The following is a 20,930-nucleotide window of genomic DNA, read 5'->3' on the forward strand; positions in this document are numbered from 1 at the left end:
AATTCTTCAGATCATCACATTATAAATCTTTTTTTTCACTGACAATATGGCTCAAAGTCTACATCTCTAAGAGATAGAGTATACAATTTTATATTCTACCAAATTGTCATCTAGTGCCAGGCCCAGGATTTCTGATAGAATGTAAGCACAACTTATACCTTATCAAGCTGGTTCAAATTCTAACACATAAACAAACTTCCTACATCACCTTATTCTTTATAGATTACCTTCCAATCCAATATTTGGTTCTGATATATAACGACAACCCTAATTTACAACCCTGTCACATATTCTGGAAGTGCTGAAATACTGCCTGAAAAACATTTCAAGCAATATTTTATATGTAAAATTCTTTTTGTTTCACCAACAAGAGTAAAGGTGAAATATGCTAGATCTTAGCATAGCTGGTTAATGTTAAGAAGAAACAGTCATTTGATTCACACTCCCCACCCCCAACCTCCCTTTTGGAAGTATAATCAAATGTACAATTTGGGACTAGACTATATATTCTTTTCTTTAAAATCTTCAATGATTCCCTAATGAATGTAATATAAAAATACAAATACTTCAACTTGGTATTTAAAATATACCACAATAATTTCAACTCATATTATCTGACTTTATATTATTCCATTCCACACATTCTCTTTTCCAGCTAAACTTGTATAATTGCTAATTGTTTCCCTGAATTCCTGAATTAAATATTTAAATCACTTTTACTTTTATTCTCTAAACTTTTATTCCTGAATTAAATATTTAAATCACTTTTACTTTTATTCTAAATGCATTCCCCCCTTACCCCCAACCTTTTACCTCTTATGCTTAAGATCCTTAGCTTTCTTTGCAGCTCAGTTCTGGTGCCAATTTTAATAGGAAGTTTTTCCTTTTGTTCCAGTTAATAAGCATACAAAATTAAGGAACAGAAAAATGTATATGAAGCCTGGGTTAAAAAGGTTACAAAAATGACTAATACATAATACTTGCTCTGGGTAGTGAGGAAATTTACAATTTAGAGAAATAAGATATAATCACTTGGACAAGATAGTTTAAAAAAAAGCATAACTTTTATGTAAACAAATAAATTTGGCATATTTTATATATCGAAATTACATTATAGATATTACCATAATAGATGATAAAGCATATCAGAACTATCATTTTGCCTGTTTGTCATGCTAATTTCCAAAGGATAATGTAAAAATAAATGTCTATTACATAAGCAAACACTGTTATTTCCTAATTTTATAACTATAGATTAATATCTGAATAAAGATAAATTTTTCACCCAAAAAACACGCACATAGCAGGTAGATTTCATGGGATCATACATGGGGCAATTTTTTTTACAACAATGCACTGTCATACGTTTATGAATAACATTTGGCAATTATCATGAGTTATTAAAGTGTATTATGTGCCAACATTAACAAAGTCTTTTCTATTATGTTATACCTTTGATTACAATACTTTTTTCTCACTAAATAAATTATAAACAGTTATTTCCATGATTACTCTCCCACTCAATAGCCAAGATGGGTCATGTTCTAGTGAACAAATATCACTTATTAAGCACTTACTATGTGTGAACTTTTTTTAAAAAAACCTTTAATTTCTGTCTTAGAGTCAAGAATAAGTATTGGTTCCAAGGCAGAAGAGCAGTAAGGCTAGGCAATTGTCCAGGGTCACACAGCTAGGAAATTCTGAGGCCGAATTTGAATCCAGAACCTCCAAGAACAGTCTCTAAGCCTGGCAATCTAGCCACTGAGCCAACTAGCTGCCCCTGTGTGAACTTTTCTCCTCCCCCACCTCCACATCTGCTGATTTGACTGGTTTCAACTCCATGGAACAAAATGTCTTTACCAGGTTAAGCTCATCACTTCTCAATTCATCACTGTGCAGCTAACTCAGCCTTTACTGATATTCTCAGCCTCCTCTTCTAATTAGAGGGTTAAAATAGAGAACTAAACTCCTCTCAATTCCTACCTTTATAGAAAGCAAAAACTGAACTTCACTCTGCTTCTACTCTCTGCCTGATTTTAACTCCAGAAAACAAGATGCCCCAGAGGTTGATATCCCACAGTTTCCTCTTCCCCACATTTCCAGTCTAGTTTTTTGTGGTATCTCCCCTCAACCATTAGATTATAAATTCCTTGAGGTACAGGGATTGTTTTTCTTTTTACTATCTCCAGTGCTTAGCATAGTACATTGCACACAGTAGGCCCTTTATAGAAGTTCATGGATTAAGTTCAAGACACAAAAAAGTCCAAAACAAAGTCCTTGTTCTCAAGTAACACAATATAACAGGGGAAAAACATGAAAACAGAATTAGTCTTGGGGGGAAGGCACCAAGATTAAGAAGGATGAGGACAGGCTTTCTACAGAAAATGGGACTATAACTAAGACTTCAAAAAAGCCAGATGAGGACAAAAAGCATTCCAAGCAGGGAGGAAAGCCAATGAAAAAATGTTTGGAATTGGAAGATAAACTGTCTTATTTGAGGAACAACAAGGAGACTAGTGCCACTGGATCACAGAGGACATGGAAGGAAGGCATAAGAACGCAAAGTAGGAAGGAGTCAATATATGAAGGACTCTAAACTCAAAGCAGAGGGCCTCATATTTAAACTTGGAGATAAATGGAGTCATTGGAGTTTATTGAATAGGAAGTATGATGGCATCTGCACTTTGGGAAGACTAATTTGATAGCTGAGTGGAAGACAGATGAATGGAATTAAAAAAGATAGGAGGGAGGCAGACCAATCGGTAGGTTTTTGCAATAGTCCAGTTTTAAGGTTTTGAAATAGAGACTCTCTGAAGGATCAAAAGAGAGAGAAGGAGGGTATATAAGAGTTGTTACAAAGATAAAAATAGAATGATTTGACAACTAATTGAATATGGGAGAGGAAAGGGAGAGTGAAGAGTCAAGAATGACACCTAAGATTATAAAACTGACTAACTTGGAGGATGAGAATATCCTTGACAGTAAAAAGGGACATTAGGAAGAGGAAAGGGGTTATGAGGAAAGACAAGTTTAGTTTTGGAGAAGGTAAGATGTCTACAAGACATCCAGTTCAAGATGAGAGGTAATCATCACTTAGGGATAAAAGACCCAAGGTCAGGAGAGAAATTAGAGCCAGTCAAGAAGATTGAGAATAATCTGCAAAGAGATGATATCTGAAATCATGGTAATTTTTATCATCAAATGATATCTACCAAGTACAGATAGAGAAGAGAAGAAAGTCTAGGACAGAGACTGGAGAGGCACAGTTAGCTGGCATGACATGGATGAAGATCCAACAAGATCCAACAACAAAAAGGAGAGAGAAGAAAACATCCAATAGCTGGGAGGAGAACAGGTAAAGGAGTATCATGAGAAAAGAGTATCAAGGAAAAAAGGGTTACTACTGATAGTGTCAAAAACTATGGAGAGGTTGAAAAAAGATGAAGACTGAGAAAAATTCATTATATTTAGAAATTTAGGGATCATTAGTGATTTTGGAGAGTGTAGTTTTGATTGAATGATGCAGTCATATGGCAGACTGTAAAGAGAAATTTTGTTTCCTACGGATCTAGCATTTCAGAGAGCACAGTGGAAAAGTTCAGTACCTTTAGAGGAAGTGTGGGGGGATGGTTGAGGGGGTAGGGAACTAGGAAGCAATCGGTAGGGGATAAAGAATGGGGTAGAATGAGGGCAACCAGAGATTTGGAATCACTAGGTGATTATGATGGGGTGCAAGTGTGTCAATTTTTGAGAAATGAGCTCAGGTTGATTATTGTCCCCTAGAGTTTGTCCCTGAATGGAATGATCATGGGGCTTCAGAAGCAGTTATGTATGGATGGAAAGTATAGGGAGGTAAAGGGTGGTGAAGGGAGAATGCCAGGTTCTGGACAAATTGAGTACTATGAAAGTGCAGGTGACCAGAAAGAGTATCTAGAAAAGGTGGAAGTGCACAGGAAAAGGTAAGTCTTGGGGAGTCATACGTGGCTAAAGAGGGTGCCTTATTGAAGCATGGTTCCATATGTCATCTACAGTATTTGGCATAAGTCACAGTGGGAAAAGTGCAGGATTTGAAGACAAAGGGACAAGTTCAAATCTCAGCTCTCCTATGTACAGTATCTGAATGTCTTTGGAAAAGTCACTTAAAATAACCTTTTAGGGTCTCAGTTCATCTTTAAAAGAAGTTTTGACTATATGGTTTGTAAGGTCCCTCACTTCCAGTTCTAAGTTATGATCCTAGGATTCTAGTAATCCAGAAATTATGCTGAGGGATAAAATTACCCCAGTGACAGCTGATGTAACCATACCTGTTTAAGAGCCTTTTTGGTGTGTTGCTGGAAGGAAGACACTAACTTGTTTTGCACTGCTGTATTTGTAAGGCTCGAGTCTCGATTGGAAGAAGCTTCTTCTGATACTTGTCTTGTACAAACTAAAAGAGAGAGAAAAGAAATAAGATTATAAATATGTATTTCATTTGAAGTCTCACTTAAAATCACCAAATGTTGGGACTTTTCAGTAGAAAATGGCCTCATCAATATGTGGACAATACATATCATCTACCTGAAATGGATCTTAATAAATTTAAGGTTTTAATTTTACTCCACTGGCTATCTTAAAAAAAATCATTCCTTCATTTATGTGGCTATATATATATATATATATATATATATATATATATATTCTAAAGTATGTATTTGTACAATACATTATTGGCTGAACGATCTATCTCTAGGTCAAACAAAAAGAGTGAAAATCTGAATGTTGCCATTAAAATATGAAGCAACTAGTCCCATATCTGACTATCATAAAATTCTCCCATTCTCCAGGGACAAGTTTTTTCCTTTCCTTGAATCAGGGAAATTTCAATTTTTTTCCTGTTAATAATACTAAGTAGCCCAGGTAGGAAAAAGAAGTTTTTGAATAAAAGTACAAAATCATAAACATAAAAAAACTCATGACTACCTCTCTACACTATTCTTAAGACCTTATGGTAATTTTAATGTGCCTTCTCTGCTTCCCTGCATCATATATGTTGGAGGATGGTTGAGAGTAGTACTGTAAAGAACACTGCTATAGTCCAAATGCTGTATTCAGGTCTATCAGCAATGATAATGATGATAATAATATTTACATACTGCTTTAAGATAATCTCATTTGTTCCTCAAAACAAAATTTTAAGTGCTATTATTAACTCCATTTTAGAGTTAGTCAATCAATAAACATTTAGTAAGTGCCTACACTTTGAGATGACACTGTGCTGAGCACTAAGGATTAAAAAAAGGAAGGTAAAAGTTAGTCCCTGTTCTCACACTATAATGGGGAGACAACATGCAAACAACTAGATACAAAAAAAAAGATAAGAGGAAGAATAAATTGGAAATAAACAACAGAGGAAAGGGACTACAATTAAGGGAGTACAAAGAAAGGCTTTCTCTTTAATGAGGGATTTTAGCTGAGACTTGGAGGAAGCCAGGTAGAAATGAGGAGGATGAAAAACATTTAGGAATTGGGGTCAGCCAATGAAAATGCTTAGAAATGGGAGAGAATGCTTTGTTTGAGGAATAGCAAAGAGGCCACTGTCACTGGAAGAAAGAGTTAGTGGTCAGTGAAGTAAGGCATAAGAAAACTGGAAGAGGAAACTGAGGCTGATTTAACCTTAGTCTCTTTTTACTCTTTATATCCTTTGAGATCTCTCTCTCACACACACACACACACAGAGTGCAGACAAGCCCATGTGTTTAGGCACTGGTTGTGAAAAAGGTGACTTGTTTAGTTTCAACATGTTTCATGTTTATAATTTAAAAATCTTCACTGGTTTTAATAGTGTTTCAACATATAACACACCAACTTCAATAATTACATAATCACATTCTTGTCCAACCTCTAGCTAAACATGCCCAGTACCTTCACCAATTCTGTCATAAATTCAAGGTCTTTATCACCTGGCTGCCCTCCGCTGGATGCTCTATGGTTCCTCTATGTCCTTCTTAAACAGTAGTGTTCAGCTAGCATTATCTATCACAGTCTGCTTTCTGGAAGCTGTTCCTTTCTTCCTGTAAAGAGGCTGCTATTTTTTCACAGATATGAGACTTTTCTTCCCTATTTCTTTGATCTCTTTGGGCTACAAATAACTCACTATATTATTTCCCTTCTGATCCTCTCTGGTTCAGCCAGAATGGTATTTTTGAGGTCTATCACACAGAACATTCAATCTCTTGACTCAACACCTTTGACAGTCCTCCAAGCCTAGATTTCTCACTCTTCTTCCCTTATCTCTCTCTTTTATAATCCTTTTTTTCTTTCAAAATTCAACTCAATTTCATTCAATATGAAGCTTTCCTAATGCCTCAGGTTTGATTTCTCTCCTCTTCAAAATGACTAACTTTTGTAAATATTTCTACTTGTACCATGTTTGACCTCCCAAACTTCTTGAACTCAGCAGCCTATGACACTATTCATTAATCACCCTTTTCTTTTGAATATTCTCTTGTTGCTAGGTTTTCATAAACTAGCTCCCTCCTGGTTCTCCTCCTACCTGTCTAACTGTTCCTCAGGTTCTCTTGCTGGATTTTATGCAGTTATATTCACCAACTGAGTGTGCCCATTAAGGTCTGTCTGGGTTCTCCTCTCTCCCTTATTTGGTTATATCATGAGCTCCCATTGGAGCTCAACTATTATCTCTATGCAGACCATTTCTCTAGCTAACCTCTCTCCCTAGCTCCAATTTTGCATTATCACCTGCCCCTTGGATATCTTAGATTGGATGTCCTGTATGAATTTCAAAGTCAACATATCCAAAATAGAATTCTAACTTAAATTTTTCCACTTCTCAACTTTACTATCACCATGGAGGGTACGTACAGATTTGCATATTGGTATCTTTCTCTATTCCTCATTTATATTCATTCCATATGTCCAATCTGTTAGATCTTGTCATTGTTACCTTTATTATTATCAAATAATAATCTCTTATGTTATTAACTATGTCTAATACATATATCTCTCCTGTCCACTCACAGTCACTTTTTCATGTGCTTATTTTGATAGTTTTAATTTCTTTATGTCAAAACTGCCTATTCATGTCCCTTGACCATTTGTCCATTCGGAAATTGCTTAATTTTTTTGTAAATCTGACTTAGTTCCTTATATTTGGGAAATTAAACCTTTGTCAGAGTGTTTTGTTATAAAAATATTTTCTTAGTTTGTTGCATTCCTTCTAATTTTGGTTTTGTTTTGTATGAGTGTAGGTGGTAGAAGGAAGGATGGATGGGAGGAAGGGAAAAGGAAGGTCAGGAAGCCAGAAGAAGGTAGCTCCCAGCCCCAGGATGGGGAAATTGACCCAAGCCCTTCAGAGGGTAGGCTAGAATCTTTAGGTAGAAAAAAGTCAGGCTAGTCTCTGGGGATATTTAACTGGGTTTTATTTATATTAGAAAAAAGTTATGTAAGGGAAAGGTTAAGAGAGATTCTCTGATGGGTTTTCTAGAAAAAAAACGCTCTGGGGGGGGGGGGGAAGGCACCAAAAGCACCAGCGCCTCTCTCTCTTATACTTTCTCAAACACCTCCCACAAAGAAAGTGGGAGGTGTCTGAGGAAGTTGTGGTAGGGAGACCTGGGAGTTGTAGTCTCCCAGGGCTTAGGACATTTTAAGCTGCACAGTTTGTACAAAAAAATTTTTTTTTAATTTGATATAATCAAAGTCATTCATTTTACATTTTGTAAAGTTCTCTATCTTTTGCTTAGTCTTAAATTCCGTCCTTTCCCACAGCATACTATTCTATGTTCACCTAACTTGTTTATGATTTCACTTTTTATATTTAAGTCACTTACCCATTTTGAATTTATCTTGATATTGTAAGATATTGATCTAAACCTAATTTTTCCCATACTGTTTTTCCAATTTTTCCCAGCAGTTTTTGTCATATAGTGAGTTCTTGTCCCAAAAGCTGGGATCTTTGGCTTTAATTGATAGAATTTTTAATAATTGTTTTCTGACACTTTGTAATCCAGGTTTCCTTCTGTACAGCTTCTTTCCCCTCCCAAAGGCAGGTTAAATATAAATTTTACATATTATCATACAATATATTGGCATGTTCATATTGTGAAACAAGACTACATCACTTACACTAGAGAAAAATTCCTAGAGGAAATAACATGAAGAATGGCATGTTTCAATCTGCATTCAGACTCTGTCAGTTCCTTCTATGTTGGTAGAGATTTTTTAAATGCATCTCCCTTATGCCTATAATGCTCTCTCTCCTCATCTCCATATAGTAGCTAGCTTGCCTTCCTTTAGAAAATCTTTCCCATTTCTTCCAACTCTCACACCTATCTCTAGTCCCTATTAATGTTTCCCCCCTCAACAATTATTTTCTATCTCCTCTGTATATATCTTGTAAGCACACAGTTTTGGCATGTTGTCTTTTCCATTAGAATATTAATTCCTCAAGGGCAGGGGCCATGTTTTTGCTTTTCTTTGTAGCCCTGGTACTTAGTACTGTGTCTGCTACATAATAAATAGTTAATAAATAATTGTTGAATGAGCTCAATAAAATGTTATTTTTTATATACTTAATTTTTATTTTATAATACCCCTTTGGGCAAGTCTCAACTTTCCTGGGTCTCAGTCTCAACAAAAATTATTAAGTGCCTACCTGCATGGCAAATCATATGGTAGGTATTAGGAATACAAACAGAAAAATCTCTTCTTGAAATTTCTGCCTTGCTATTTAGATGATCTCTAAAGTTCTTTACAATTCTCAATCCCATTATGTCTTCTAACATCTATCCCAGATCTGAAAGCAGATCATCTATCTTTTATCTAAAATACAAATAAATGCATATATAAATGTCTTTCTAAACTAAACTGCACGCAGACAGCTGTGAAAGGCAGACACATACATTAGATTCTTAGATACAGACAAGCCACAACAATTTTTAATGTATTTGTAAATATCAAATCCCATTATATATCCCAAGAGTCCCTGTGTAAACTTTCTGGATCACATATTCTGAAAAGCCCTTGTGCACTGAGTTAATGGACTATATTTGTTCAAAGAAAAATTCTGGAGTTCTGTCAAAACATATTCTTTTCATTTTTTTCTTATTCTTGTTTTAATAATATATGTCATAATGAATAAGTAATGTTGGGCTCATTTTAACAACTGCTCTTAGATAAATAAACAAATATTCTGGGAGACTAGAACTTGTTCTCAAAATGGCAGCCAAATGAAAGTAATGCTTTAAAAAGGAGAGAATGCTATTGCAAGAGAATATATAGAGGGAGAGCCCTTCTACTTAAGAACCACCGTGAAAACCCAGATGTGCAAAGGAAGGACGTGTCTATTTATGTTATGTATCTATCAAAAGCTGCCCCCAATTTAAAAAGAATATTAGCCATTTGGCCTCCAAAATACATTAGTGTTCTTAAATGAGCAATTAGCACAATGAGATGATAACAGCAGGATCTGAGTCTTCATACTCTCCACTCCCACTCAACCATACTTTTTCACAGTTGAAAGGGAGAAGGTTCGAGTCCTGCCCTGGGACACTCACAGCCACTTCACTATGAGAAAAGCTTTGGAAATCGAGAGCTTGATGATCCTAAAGGGCAGCCCAGAAACCTTCATATCAAACTGCTAAGTTTAAGCTCACACTGGTTAAAGACAATTTGTATGGGAATTTAGCTTTTGTCCCTCAGGAACAATCAGGCTCTAATTATATGGCTCTGAAGCCTGTGTGAAGAATCCTGACAACAGTGAACTTGCTCCAATGTTCATTTGGGGTTTAGACCCTTGTCTCGATCCTTTCATATTTCTCTATCTCAATTTTTACATGTTTTCTGAAGGAATATGTTTGTTAATCTAAACAAACAATGCACTTACCTTTAAAAAGTCTTCCAAAACTGACATCACAGTTTAGGATTTAATGATTTTAAGATGACTTGAAAGAAGATTCGGGCAATCTATTGTTATTATTTAATATGACTATTCAATGACTAAATTACTGTTTACTGATGGTCTAAAAAATCTACTGTTCTCTACCTATTTTTAAAATTTAAATTTTATTTTTTTAAAAGTGGCTCTCATCTCTCCTCAAATAGAAGTTCATTGGCCACTAAATATTCTGCTATTACATCTCATCATTTTACCTTTATTAATATTATATAATAATCTTTCTTTACTGAGTCTCACACATATATCCCACACATATATCCCCTTGACTACATTCACACAGTCATCCCCTAGTACAGGACCCTCATCACCTCTCCCAGACCACTGTAATGACATCATAACTGGTCTCACTACTTCATCTCTTCCCCATTCCAATTCCTCTACTACTAAGTTGTCAAAGGCAAACAGGTAACAAGCATTTATTAAGAACTTATTGTATGCCAGGCACTATGTTAAACACTGGCCATACAAATAAATGCAAAAAAGAAAAACAGTCTTTGCCTTCAAGAAGCTTACATTCTAGTGGTGGAAAATAACACATAAAAGGGATTTGAAAAGAAGAGGGTATGATTGGGGAGAAGTTAACCTTCAGAAGCACAGGTAGGAGGGGGAATAAAACAAAGGCCCTGTGAGCCACAAAAGGGTTCTTTTCACTCTGTTCAGTACAGGAGCTCTGACCAGCTTAAATTCTAACCTGGGTCAATTGGTCCTTTTTCAGGTGGGCAAGTGATCCTCTGCTGCCTGAGCCTTAATTATATTAATGCTTAACTTAGTCTAGACTTCTAATTGATTTAGTCCACTGCAGCTCAGAATCCTCAGGTCTAAAAATCCACCAGCCTCTTTCTCTAAGGTAAGAAATATAGATATACATTTTCATGCCAGCCTCTTTGCCTCAATTTCTACAACTCTATGAATTTATATACTCTCATATACTCCCAATTTACATACCTAAGAACTTTACACACATACACACACACATACACACACACCAATCTTAATGTATACTTTTAGAATTATAAAATGAACCATAGAAGATCTGGAAAGAATCCTAAAAAAAAACCTATATAAAATTAACAAAGCACTAAAGCAGCTATAGAGAGATTCAAAATTTCCTTACAAAAAGGAAGAATATGGTTGTTAGACATTCTTGGGTCATTTAACAAGTCAAAAACCTAAAGAAATACTTTTGATATAGACAAGGATTACTTTCACCAAGCAATTTTAAAGACTAGTAATAGAGGACACACCATTAGATTTGCAAAAGATGACTGACTAAAAATGGCTTCTCTAGGTGAAACCTATAAAATAATTAAGATAAATAAATAACATCCATGCAAAGTCAGCCAAAAACAAATCATCAAAGAGTCACCCAACAAATGGTGGAGTATACAAATTTTTTACAGGAATAGAAGGATTTATGATGATGTTGTCTTTAAAGAATCAGAGACTGGGACATAGTGATCTATGCAGATTATTCAAGGAAACAGCAGAGAGAGTACAAAATATCACTAGGGGCTATAAGAAGTTTGTACCTACAGAATACACCTGACACAAGACCCCAGAGCTGATTCCATCTGAACTTCATCTAAAATGATGATAGGAATAAGAATGACTGAAACCAGGATGATGAAAACAAATAACTCACTTTTAAAGAGGACTTTAGACTTTACAGAGTGTTTTCATTACAAAAACCCTATAAGATAGGTAAGGCTAAATAGCTATATGTGTATACAGTCATCCCTTGCTATATCACCATCCACTTATTGTGGCTTCACTGTATCACAGGTTTTAAAAAATATATCTCTAATTCTGTATTGTGGAGTTCTTGCTACATTGTGGGATTTTGTTAAAATTACACAGGTTTAAGAGTGTTCAAAGTGTTAAAAAGCATATGAAGTGTTTATAAGAGTGTGGGAAAGGTTAACAAGAGTGTGGAAAAGGTTTATAGGAGAATGGGAAGGGTTTATAAAGTCTTAAAATACATATAAATAATAAAATAAATGTAACGTCGCTATTTTGCGTATTCTCACATATTGCAGGGGTCTCTGGAACATAACTCTGGCAAAAGGTAGGGGATCATTGTATATGTATGTATCTAAAGGCTATACAAACACACAACCTTACTACCTATTGTATATAAAGACAGAAAAAGGGAGACAGAGAGGGAGGGGGGGATAGATGGATGGATAGATGGATGGATAGATGGATAGATGGATGGATAGATGGATAGATGGATGGATAGATGGATAGATAGATAGACAGATAGATAGACAGATAGACAGATAATAGATAAGATAGATGGATGGACAGTCAGACAGACAGGCAAAGATCCTGCTTCATAGCTAGAGAAAAGCCAGATGAAATAGATAAAGGACCATCAATCTAGAGGCCACCTAGTAAAAACTCCTTATTTTATAAATGAGAAAAGAAAAGCCCAAATAGGTAGCAGAGGCAGGATTTGAACTCAAGTCCTTGGACTTTACAGTTAATTTTCCCAAATAGCCAGCCCTAGTGTTAAGAATACTAGGTTTCAGATCTTGCTTCTGATATATACTGTGAGCATGAGTAGGTCATTACCCTCTTAATGTTGTTAGAAACATAAATTGCAGAAAAGCTATGGTCTGTTATCCATGGAGGAAGCTTCCACACTGGAAGGACTGTCTCTCCATCCTGTTCCCCCTAAAGGAAGCTGTTCTCAGAAGGGACTTATTTCTGATCATGCACCTATAACTGACCAGCACAAGAACTCACATCTGGGTCTCCTGATTCCTACTATGCTAAATAAAAGTTGTCTATAAGCCCTCAGTGTTTTGATATGTGAAAACAACTTTATAGGAAATAACAATAGTCTGACATCTACAATGTCTCTTCCTTTTTTTCTAAGATTATAATTTAAAAATTAGAATACAACTGAGTATTCTGGTTTATTCTAAACCAATGTTACATGGAGTCTGTGAACATTTTAAAAATAGAAATGATAACTTTTAAAAAATATAATTGAAATGACATTTCAATAATAACAATGGCTAACATTTATATAGGGCAGCTAGGTAGCAGAGTGGATAGACAGCTGTGTCTGGTTGGAATCAGAAGAATCTGAGTTCAAATCTAGTCCCAGACACTAGTTGTGTGACTCTGGACAAGTCATTTACCCCTGTTTGCTTCAGTTTCTTCATATGTAAATGGAGTTAGAGAAGGAAATGGCAAACTACTTCAATATCTGTCAAGAAAACCTCAAATAGGGTCACAAAAAGTTGGATACAAATGAAACTGAATGAAACCAAAAGAAAAAAATAGCAAACATTTTTGTGGGTTAAAAAAATCTCTTTAAGGTCCAAAAAGGCTGATTATAAACATTATCACCATTTATCTTCACAGCAAACATAAAAAATAAAATACTACTAATATTATCCCCCAAAAGAAAATGAGGTATAGGTTTTTAGGTGACTTGCCCAGGGTCACATAGCAAAGAAGTGTCTCTGAGTCTAGATTTAAATTTTCCTAACTCCAGGTCCAGTACTCTATTCACTGTACCACTTAGGTCCCAACACGATAATTTCCTTTAAAATCCCATATATTTTAATTTATTTACTTAAAAATATTATTTCAAGTTCATAAGCTTCACCAATGGCAAAAAGATCTATGACACACTCAGACTTAAATTTTGCTAAACAACAAAATCTAATTTTGCAGAAAATATTGTTATGTTTTCTTCTTTATCTTGATGTTTTCACTCACAACAATTAAGAAGAAAAGAGGCATTACTGATGACTGAAGAAGAGTAATGATGTTTATTAAAATCTCATAATTTTTTAGAACAGGTTTTGACATTACAAAGAGATTTCAAGATATACTTCTTTAAGGAAAAAACTAAATATTTTTTAAAATTTCATTTTTCAAATATATCTTATCTAACTCACCTTCAAAGTCACATTTTAACTTATTAAATTAACATTTTATATCCTTTAAGCTTAAATTTTAAAAGAAAAACTTTTAATAAAAAAATTAAATTTCTATGTTATTTATTTTAAATTATTTTGGCTAGAAGAGAGACAGAAAATTAGGAAATTCTTCATGACAGAATGTGGGTTGTGGTAAAGAACCATGCTACAAAATAAAATTATTTTTTTAAAAGATGGAAAGTAGCCATATTTTCTCGAGTCAAAAAAGCCTCATATCCCAAGATTAATTGAGGAAAATTGGTGCCCAAGCCACAAAGTTTCCTGTGCACCACAGAGGGAAGTGGAACAATATGCCAGGAACTATAGATATCAATCTCTAACTTAACTATTTTTAGAGGAAAAGTCCAATTTGAGTGGTTTTGAAAATTTCACTAAAAAAAAAGATATCTCAACTTAAAACTTAAGAGTGGTTGATTTAAGAAATGGATTGTGGGTGGGCCAAGGGGAATAAGGACAGGACAGCACTAGGACCTTGGTTGCTCACTGAAATTCCTATACAATATCACCCTAAATCATTTGGGCAGGCAAAAACAGCAATAAAGACCTCCCTCATAGACACTCACAGTACTGCCCCCAGAACTAATTAATAATTATTAGTACTATCTGAAATAACTTGGGTTGTAAGTTTTGGTAAAGGCAAATGGTTAGGGTACTTCCACCACATCCTGTATCCCTGTGGAAATTTTCTGTTATTAAAAATTTGCAAGATGAGTTTATAGAAAGTTATTAGAGATCAGTATGGGATAGAAAATGGGTGGTGACATCTGCATTTATATTATGCTTTAATGTTTACAAAGAATTTATTTATACTATCTATCTCATTTGGTTCTCATAATAACCCTGTGGTAGCAAATGACATTTTGTGTGCAAAGCATTTTGCAAATAAAAGTGGCATTATTACTTCGATTCCCATTTTTCAGATAAGAACATTGAGTGACATGAAATGACCTGCCCATGGTCACATAGCTAGAAAGTATCTGAGGAAGGACTGGTACCCAAGTCTCTCCTAATTGAGTCCAGATCTCTGTTTACTTGAACACACTTCCTATCACCAGATGCATCTTTGAACATTAAACTACTATTCTCCCAATAATGAATTTGTTCCCTTTTGTTTCTTTTTGGCTTTTCTTTGTGTCCCTGTTACTAAGCATAATGCCTGGCACACAATGCAAACATTAAGAAATGTTTACTTGTTTTTATAGACAATTCTGAGAGAAACATTGGATCAGATTTAGAGCTGTAAAGGATTAATTAACTCCTTTTTTACAAATGAAGACACAGAAATCAGAAGGATTAAAGTAACTTGCCTAATAGTCAAAATCAATTAATAAATGTTTATTAAGTACCTACTATGTGCTTAGCAATCTGCTAGGTAGTGAGGATACAGAGAGGCAAGAGAGTCATAAAGGTAATCCAAATACAGTATTCTTTTCCATTATATTAGGTTGTTAATGAAGGCAGTTCCATACACAAACCATTATTATCAGTGCCTTTCCCCTGGTGTGAGAGTCAAAAGGCAGTAGAATTTCCCTCATAAGAAGTCTTCTGACCATTTGTAAATGGTAAAGAAGGGATACTTGTTTATATCTAGATTGAGCTACCTGGCTTCTGTTTCAAGGATGGAACTTCCTTTTCAACTCTTAAGATTCTGTTCAACTATGCAAGGGATAACTACAACTAAGGAAAAGGTCATCCTCAATCAGGGTCCTCCTATAGGAAAAAGAATGTTACAAAGTAGACCCTTTAAGTTATGCCAATGAATGTGGAGGGAGAATATTATCATCTTGGAAAATATTTTTATAAACTCTTAAATTTTATGCTTTGCTCATTTTATTAGCAAAAGTCTCTTTGGAAAAATTTTAATCTTCCCTTACTTGAAAAAACAAACAAACAAACAAAAACAAAACACACACACACACATGCACACACACACACACACACACACACACACACACACAACACAACACAAGAACCAAATGTCACTCTTGGAGAATATGAGTTGAAACCAGAGTGGTTCCAAAGGTCAGAAAAATGTCGATGGCAAGTACTGGTATGACCAAGATAGAGTGCATTTAATTACTTATCATTTCTCTTCCTCTATTCTTCATACTAGACAAATTGGTTTGCAATCCAATCCCATAGACACATTCTATACCTTACATCTCCTCCTTTATGAAGCTAGTATCTAATATCTGGAACATCCTTAGTATATCCATAAATTACCTACCTTCCTTAAAAATGCAACCACTTTTAGATGCCACTTAAGACTTATTCCCCTAGTTCTGTCCCTCATTAAATTACTTTGTTATGCCTTCATTTCTATTTTGCAGTTTATGTTTTATATCTACATACATACATATACATATACATATATACACATGCACATATATATGTATGTATTTTCCCCTCCTCCAAGTAAAATTTAAGTTCCTTAAGAGATTTATTTTTTATCTTTGTATCCCCCAGCCCTAGCCTTTCTCTAATGGGTTTTGTGAAGATGAATTAAGAAAAATAAGTTTCAGGGCAATAATGTTAAACTCAAACAGAAAGAGATCCCTACAGATTGCATATTGATTTTTAAAACCACAAAATCTATTGTTGTATAGTATTTTTATTTGTTTTGTTAAACATTTCTCAATTATAATCTTAATCTGGGTCTAGTTTCATTCAAGCCTTTGGTAGACTGCTGGCAAGTTTGAAACCTCTGGTTTAGAATATTACTTCACAAAGCTATCCCTCCCTTAAATTTCTGTATACAACAAGGAAGTTATTTGAAACTGTAACATTTGGTGCCTTTGCTGGGAAAGACCTTGATTTTCTCAGTAAAGTTAAGAGGCAAGATGCTTTGCTAAGAGTGGGGCTAGGAGAGGAGAGTGAGGGTAAGACATTCAACTTTTTACATGAACTCACTGTGAACTGAAAATATTTGGTATCATCTACCACATGGCCCTGATCTTTTAAACTTGGGGCTCAGTCCTTTCTGAGACTCTCCTTTAAAGAACTGTGTCATTGCTTGTTTTACTTTGTTGTTTCTCTTCTAGTTTTTCTCTTCCTCCTTGAGTGCTGCCTCTATTGGAATTCATGAACAATAGTAAGTTGGGGTTGATCATTATTAGTCCTAACCTCATTTAAGTGGTGGAAGATCCACTACTTAAGGATCTTGCCATTAAGAGGTGGAGAGTGATAGGAGTGATATCCAAACCCTCTCCTGTGCAAATTAGGCTAGGTTTTCCTTAAAAGGTATTGAGATATGCCTAGAGACTGGTTTGGCTCAAAGGAAGTCACTTTTCTCAATGCCAGAGAACCAAGCAGTCCAGGGAGCTGGTGGGGCCCTCATATACTTTGCTAATGAATAATGATGGGATCTCAGACTCAGAACCTCTCTTTACTGAATTCCCTCTGGCTACAGATAAATAAATCTCCCTTACTGACTGTTGAATGACCAACTCATTTTGTTCTGATATTGAACTTAACTTACTAAGGGACAAGCTTGTGTCAAGCTGAGACCAGAGGATCCTAGGAAAGTGAGTGAAACCAAAAAACAGTACTGCTTCCCTGAGATCCTAGATCTGCCAATGTGAGAGCAAGATGGAATAAGGTGACCCAGGCCAGAGTGAAAAGATGTCCATGCGCCCATTACAAACATAACTATATAATGAGACACACCATAAATATATTAACCTAGTGGAAATTGTAGGTTGCAATAAAGGAGAGGGGGAGAATAGGAACAAGAATATATAGAAAGAAGTCTTTTATCTCTTAATAAAGATTATTTTTAGTTTGTAAAACGTGGCAGCATTCCTGTGTTTTCCACCTTCTATAAGTACAATAAATAACATAATTCCCAGATTCAAGGAACTTTTCTAATTCTCCTGTAAAAAGCAAATGTGAATATTGAGCTAATACAATTGAAAAGAGAGTGCAAACTCTTTGGAACAGAGAAAAATTATCCTATTATAGTAAAGGACATGAGAGTAAGAAGTGATGCTGATGTGTTCTGGAACAATCACTCCTTTAATCTACACATTTCTTGGAAAGGATAGACCTTTCCTTACCTTCTTGTCTAGAATCCCTATAGTTTGCAATACTTCTCCATCCTCACTCAATTCAATTCAGTAAATATGTATTAGCACCTACTATGTGCCAGGCATTATGCTAAGTGCTAGGAATACAAAAAATACTACTATGCTTTAAGAAATGACAAACAAGTTGTTTTCAGAAAAGTCTAAAAAGATTTACATGAATTGATGCAAAGTGAAGTAAACAAAACCAGGAGAACATTGAGCATAAAAACAGCAACATCTCATAGTGACCTTCTGTGAAAGACTTGGCTGTTCTTTGCAATTCAGAGATTCTAAGACAATTCCAAAAGACTTATTACAAAAAATGCTATCTATCCTCAGCTAAAAAACTGATGGAGTCTGAATGCAGATTGAAGCAAATTTGATTTTTTACTTTATTTTTTCATGGCATGTTTTTTTTTTAATTTTTTGCCTGTTTTCTTTCACAACATGACTAATACAGAAACATATGCATGACTACACACATATAACCTATATTGAATTGCCTAACTTCTCAATGAGGGGTATGGGAGAGATGGAAGGAGGGAAAGAATTTGGAATTCAAAATACTTCCAAATTATTTTTTAAAATTATTTTTATATGTAATTGGAAAAATTTTTTAAAAGAAAATCATAGAAAATCTAATAAGGAAAGGTCTATTTCATAGTATGAAGAAATATAATCTAAACGGATCACAGTAGGATGGACTACAATAATACCTTAAAGTAGTTCTCCTTACTTTCTTTTGCACTCTTGGAGGCCTTTGCTTGCTTTTCCTTCTACTAGTGTGTGAATTGCAGCTGATGAAATGTCAGTCTGACTACTGCCAGATGGCCCCAGAATGAAAAAGCTACCTTCAGTTTTCTCTAGGCAGTTGTGCACCCTGAGAAGCTGCTTAACCATATGTAATTGATATCTCAACAAAGATCTTTATCCATACACTTCAGGCCATCTGACAGCATTTTTCCATTTCTAAGAAGGAAAAAAAATCAGGTTCCTGGGCCAAGGAAAACAAATAACCAAATGAATAACATTTCATTAAGTTAACAACAAATCTGCCAAAAAGTATAAAATCGGGAGCCTGTTATGAGAGTTAGTGCTAAAGAGTAATTCTTAAACTCTTAAATTCTTAGAGTGAATCATTATTTTTACTAAGAGTTCTACAGACTGAAGAATAGGATATATGTTCTTTATCAGTTTTTTCCTTCTTTTTAATAAAGAATGCTTTAGAATACTCAAGTCGTCCCCCCCCCCCCACAGTACTGCTTCATCCCTGAAAGTTATTAGGCTTAATAACAAGCAGACCACTGTTTGATCTGTGCTGGATGAAAATTGTACTTTCTCCAGTTTCTCTATAATTGCTTCGAGAATCCCCATTTTAAAAATAAAGGGCATAGTTGATGTTGATTTCTAAATATGAAGCATAATGAGATCCAAAAAAACCCAAGAACTCCTTTGTTTCCCTGTCAACAGTAAATTCCGTAGTTTAAAAACATGCTACTCATACATGGTCACATATCAAACAAAATTGGCAAAAATACTGAATGCAAGCACATTAACAGTAGGTTGTCCATTTAAAATAGCAAATGTGTGAGTAAACTCCTGAGATGTGTTCATAGTCAACCAACAGCTCTCTCACGTACATGAATCTCTGAGCAAAATAGCTTATAAAATTCAGAACATTTTCTTTGGGTGACATAGATCTATACTTATATTGACATAAATGGTCATGGGTTGTCAACATAGATATATCAAGTGATTCACCTAAATCACTCTTTGATCTCTGGAGCTTAACTTGTAAAATTTGAACAGTTTATTTCCTTAGATTGTGAGTCTGATCCTTATTAACATGAGAGGTAGCTGAGGAGCCAAAGAGTTGAATTAAGCAAAATATATACAGGATAGCTTAGAAAGAGGATTAAAAATGAATGAATACTGTTTTGTGCCTTGTAAACATTAGGATTGATTGTATTCCTACTGTTTCTTCAAACAGGAAATGAATTACTTCTTTCAACAAATCTTTGAGAAAATATCCCCCTAAAAACATGTCCAATTTTAAAAAAGAAAAACTGAACCAAAATAGAATAAATACATAATTGCAGTATCTTTTTTATAATCCTGCTCCAGGCAATTGCATTGTGCTCAACCAGTTAAGAGCTCACTTTGGGTCTTGCTATTTGTAGACTTCAGAACTACTTCCTTTTCTTAAAACTCCTGCCTCATTGTTCCCTTGATGGTACAGAAAATGTCAACAAATATTGTAGCCACCTGACTACATGCATATGTGTGTATTTTTTTTTCATTTTAGTTCTCCCCTCTCTTTCATCCCATAATAACAGTGGTTCAGATGTATATGAAACTTTTAAGATTTATAAAACAATTCTTATAACTATTCTTATTTGATCCTCATGACAATCCTGTGAAATAAATGCTACTATTATCTTCTTTTTATAGAAGTAGAAACTAAAATTCAGTAATTTGTCCAAGGTTAGCTAGCTAGTATTAGAGACAAGGTTTGAACCTAGGTCTTTCTGCCTTCACATCAAGCATCATCCCCTGCTTCTCCATAAAAGGAGTGGGAAGAAGAGAAAAGTATAGTGACAGATGGTGATCTTCTGAGCTATACCAATCCCTTGTTTTTTCCAACACATATTTGTATGTTTATTTTGGAATGATAATTTCACCATTCCTTTAGGTAGCTATTTATAGTAAAATTATTACTTAGTAGAGCCTACTAAAGCTCACCAAGAAATAATAGTTCAGTACCAACTAGATTCTGAGAAAACATGATGCTAGACAGTAATTTACAAATGCTAAATAAGACATAGCCCTTTTCCTTACAGAGCTCTCTCCTTGAAAATGGATATATTTTTAAAGTTTGCAAAGAGATTAATGTAGATTATTTCTTTTATATGTTTTGTCCTCCATTATTAGTGAGTAACATAACATTTATTAAAAACC

The 20,930-nt window shown here is 34.8% G+C and overlaps 1 protein-coding gene across 1 annotated transcript in view; it reads right to left on the reverse strand.

The window, feature by feature from the left end:
• The window catches only part of ASXL3 (ASXL transcriptional regulator 3), a 193,268-nt gene that overhangs the window by 92,922 nt on the left and 79,416 nt on the right, over window positions 1-20,930 (reverse strand). The window contains exon 4 of the mRNA XM_044658031.1: window positions 4,305-4,426. Coding sequence (XP_044513966.1) covers window positions 4,305-4,426 — 122 coding nt within the window. The remainder of the gene's footprint in view (window positions 1-4,304; window positions 4,427-20,930) is intronic.

The sequence above is a fragment of the Gracilinanus agilis genome, chromosome 1 (assembly GCF_016433145.1).
Source record: "Gracilinanus agilis isolate LMUSP501 chromosome 1, AgileGrace, whole genome shotgun sequence".
In the NCBI taxonomy this organism is placed as follows: Eukaryota; Metazoa; Chordata; class Mammalia; order Didelphimorphia; family Didelphidae; genus Gracilinanus; species Gracilinanus agilis.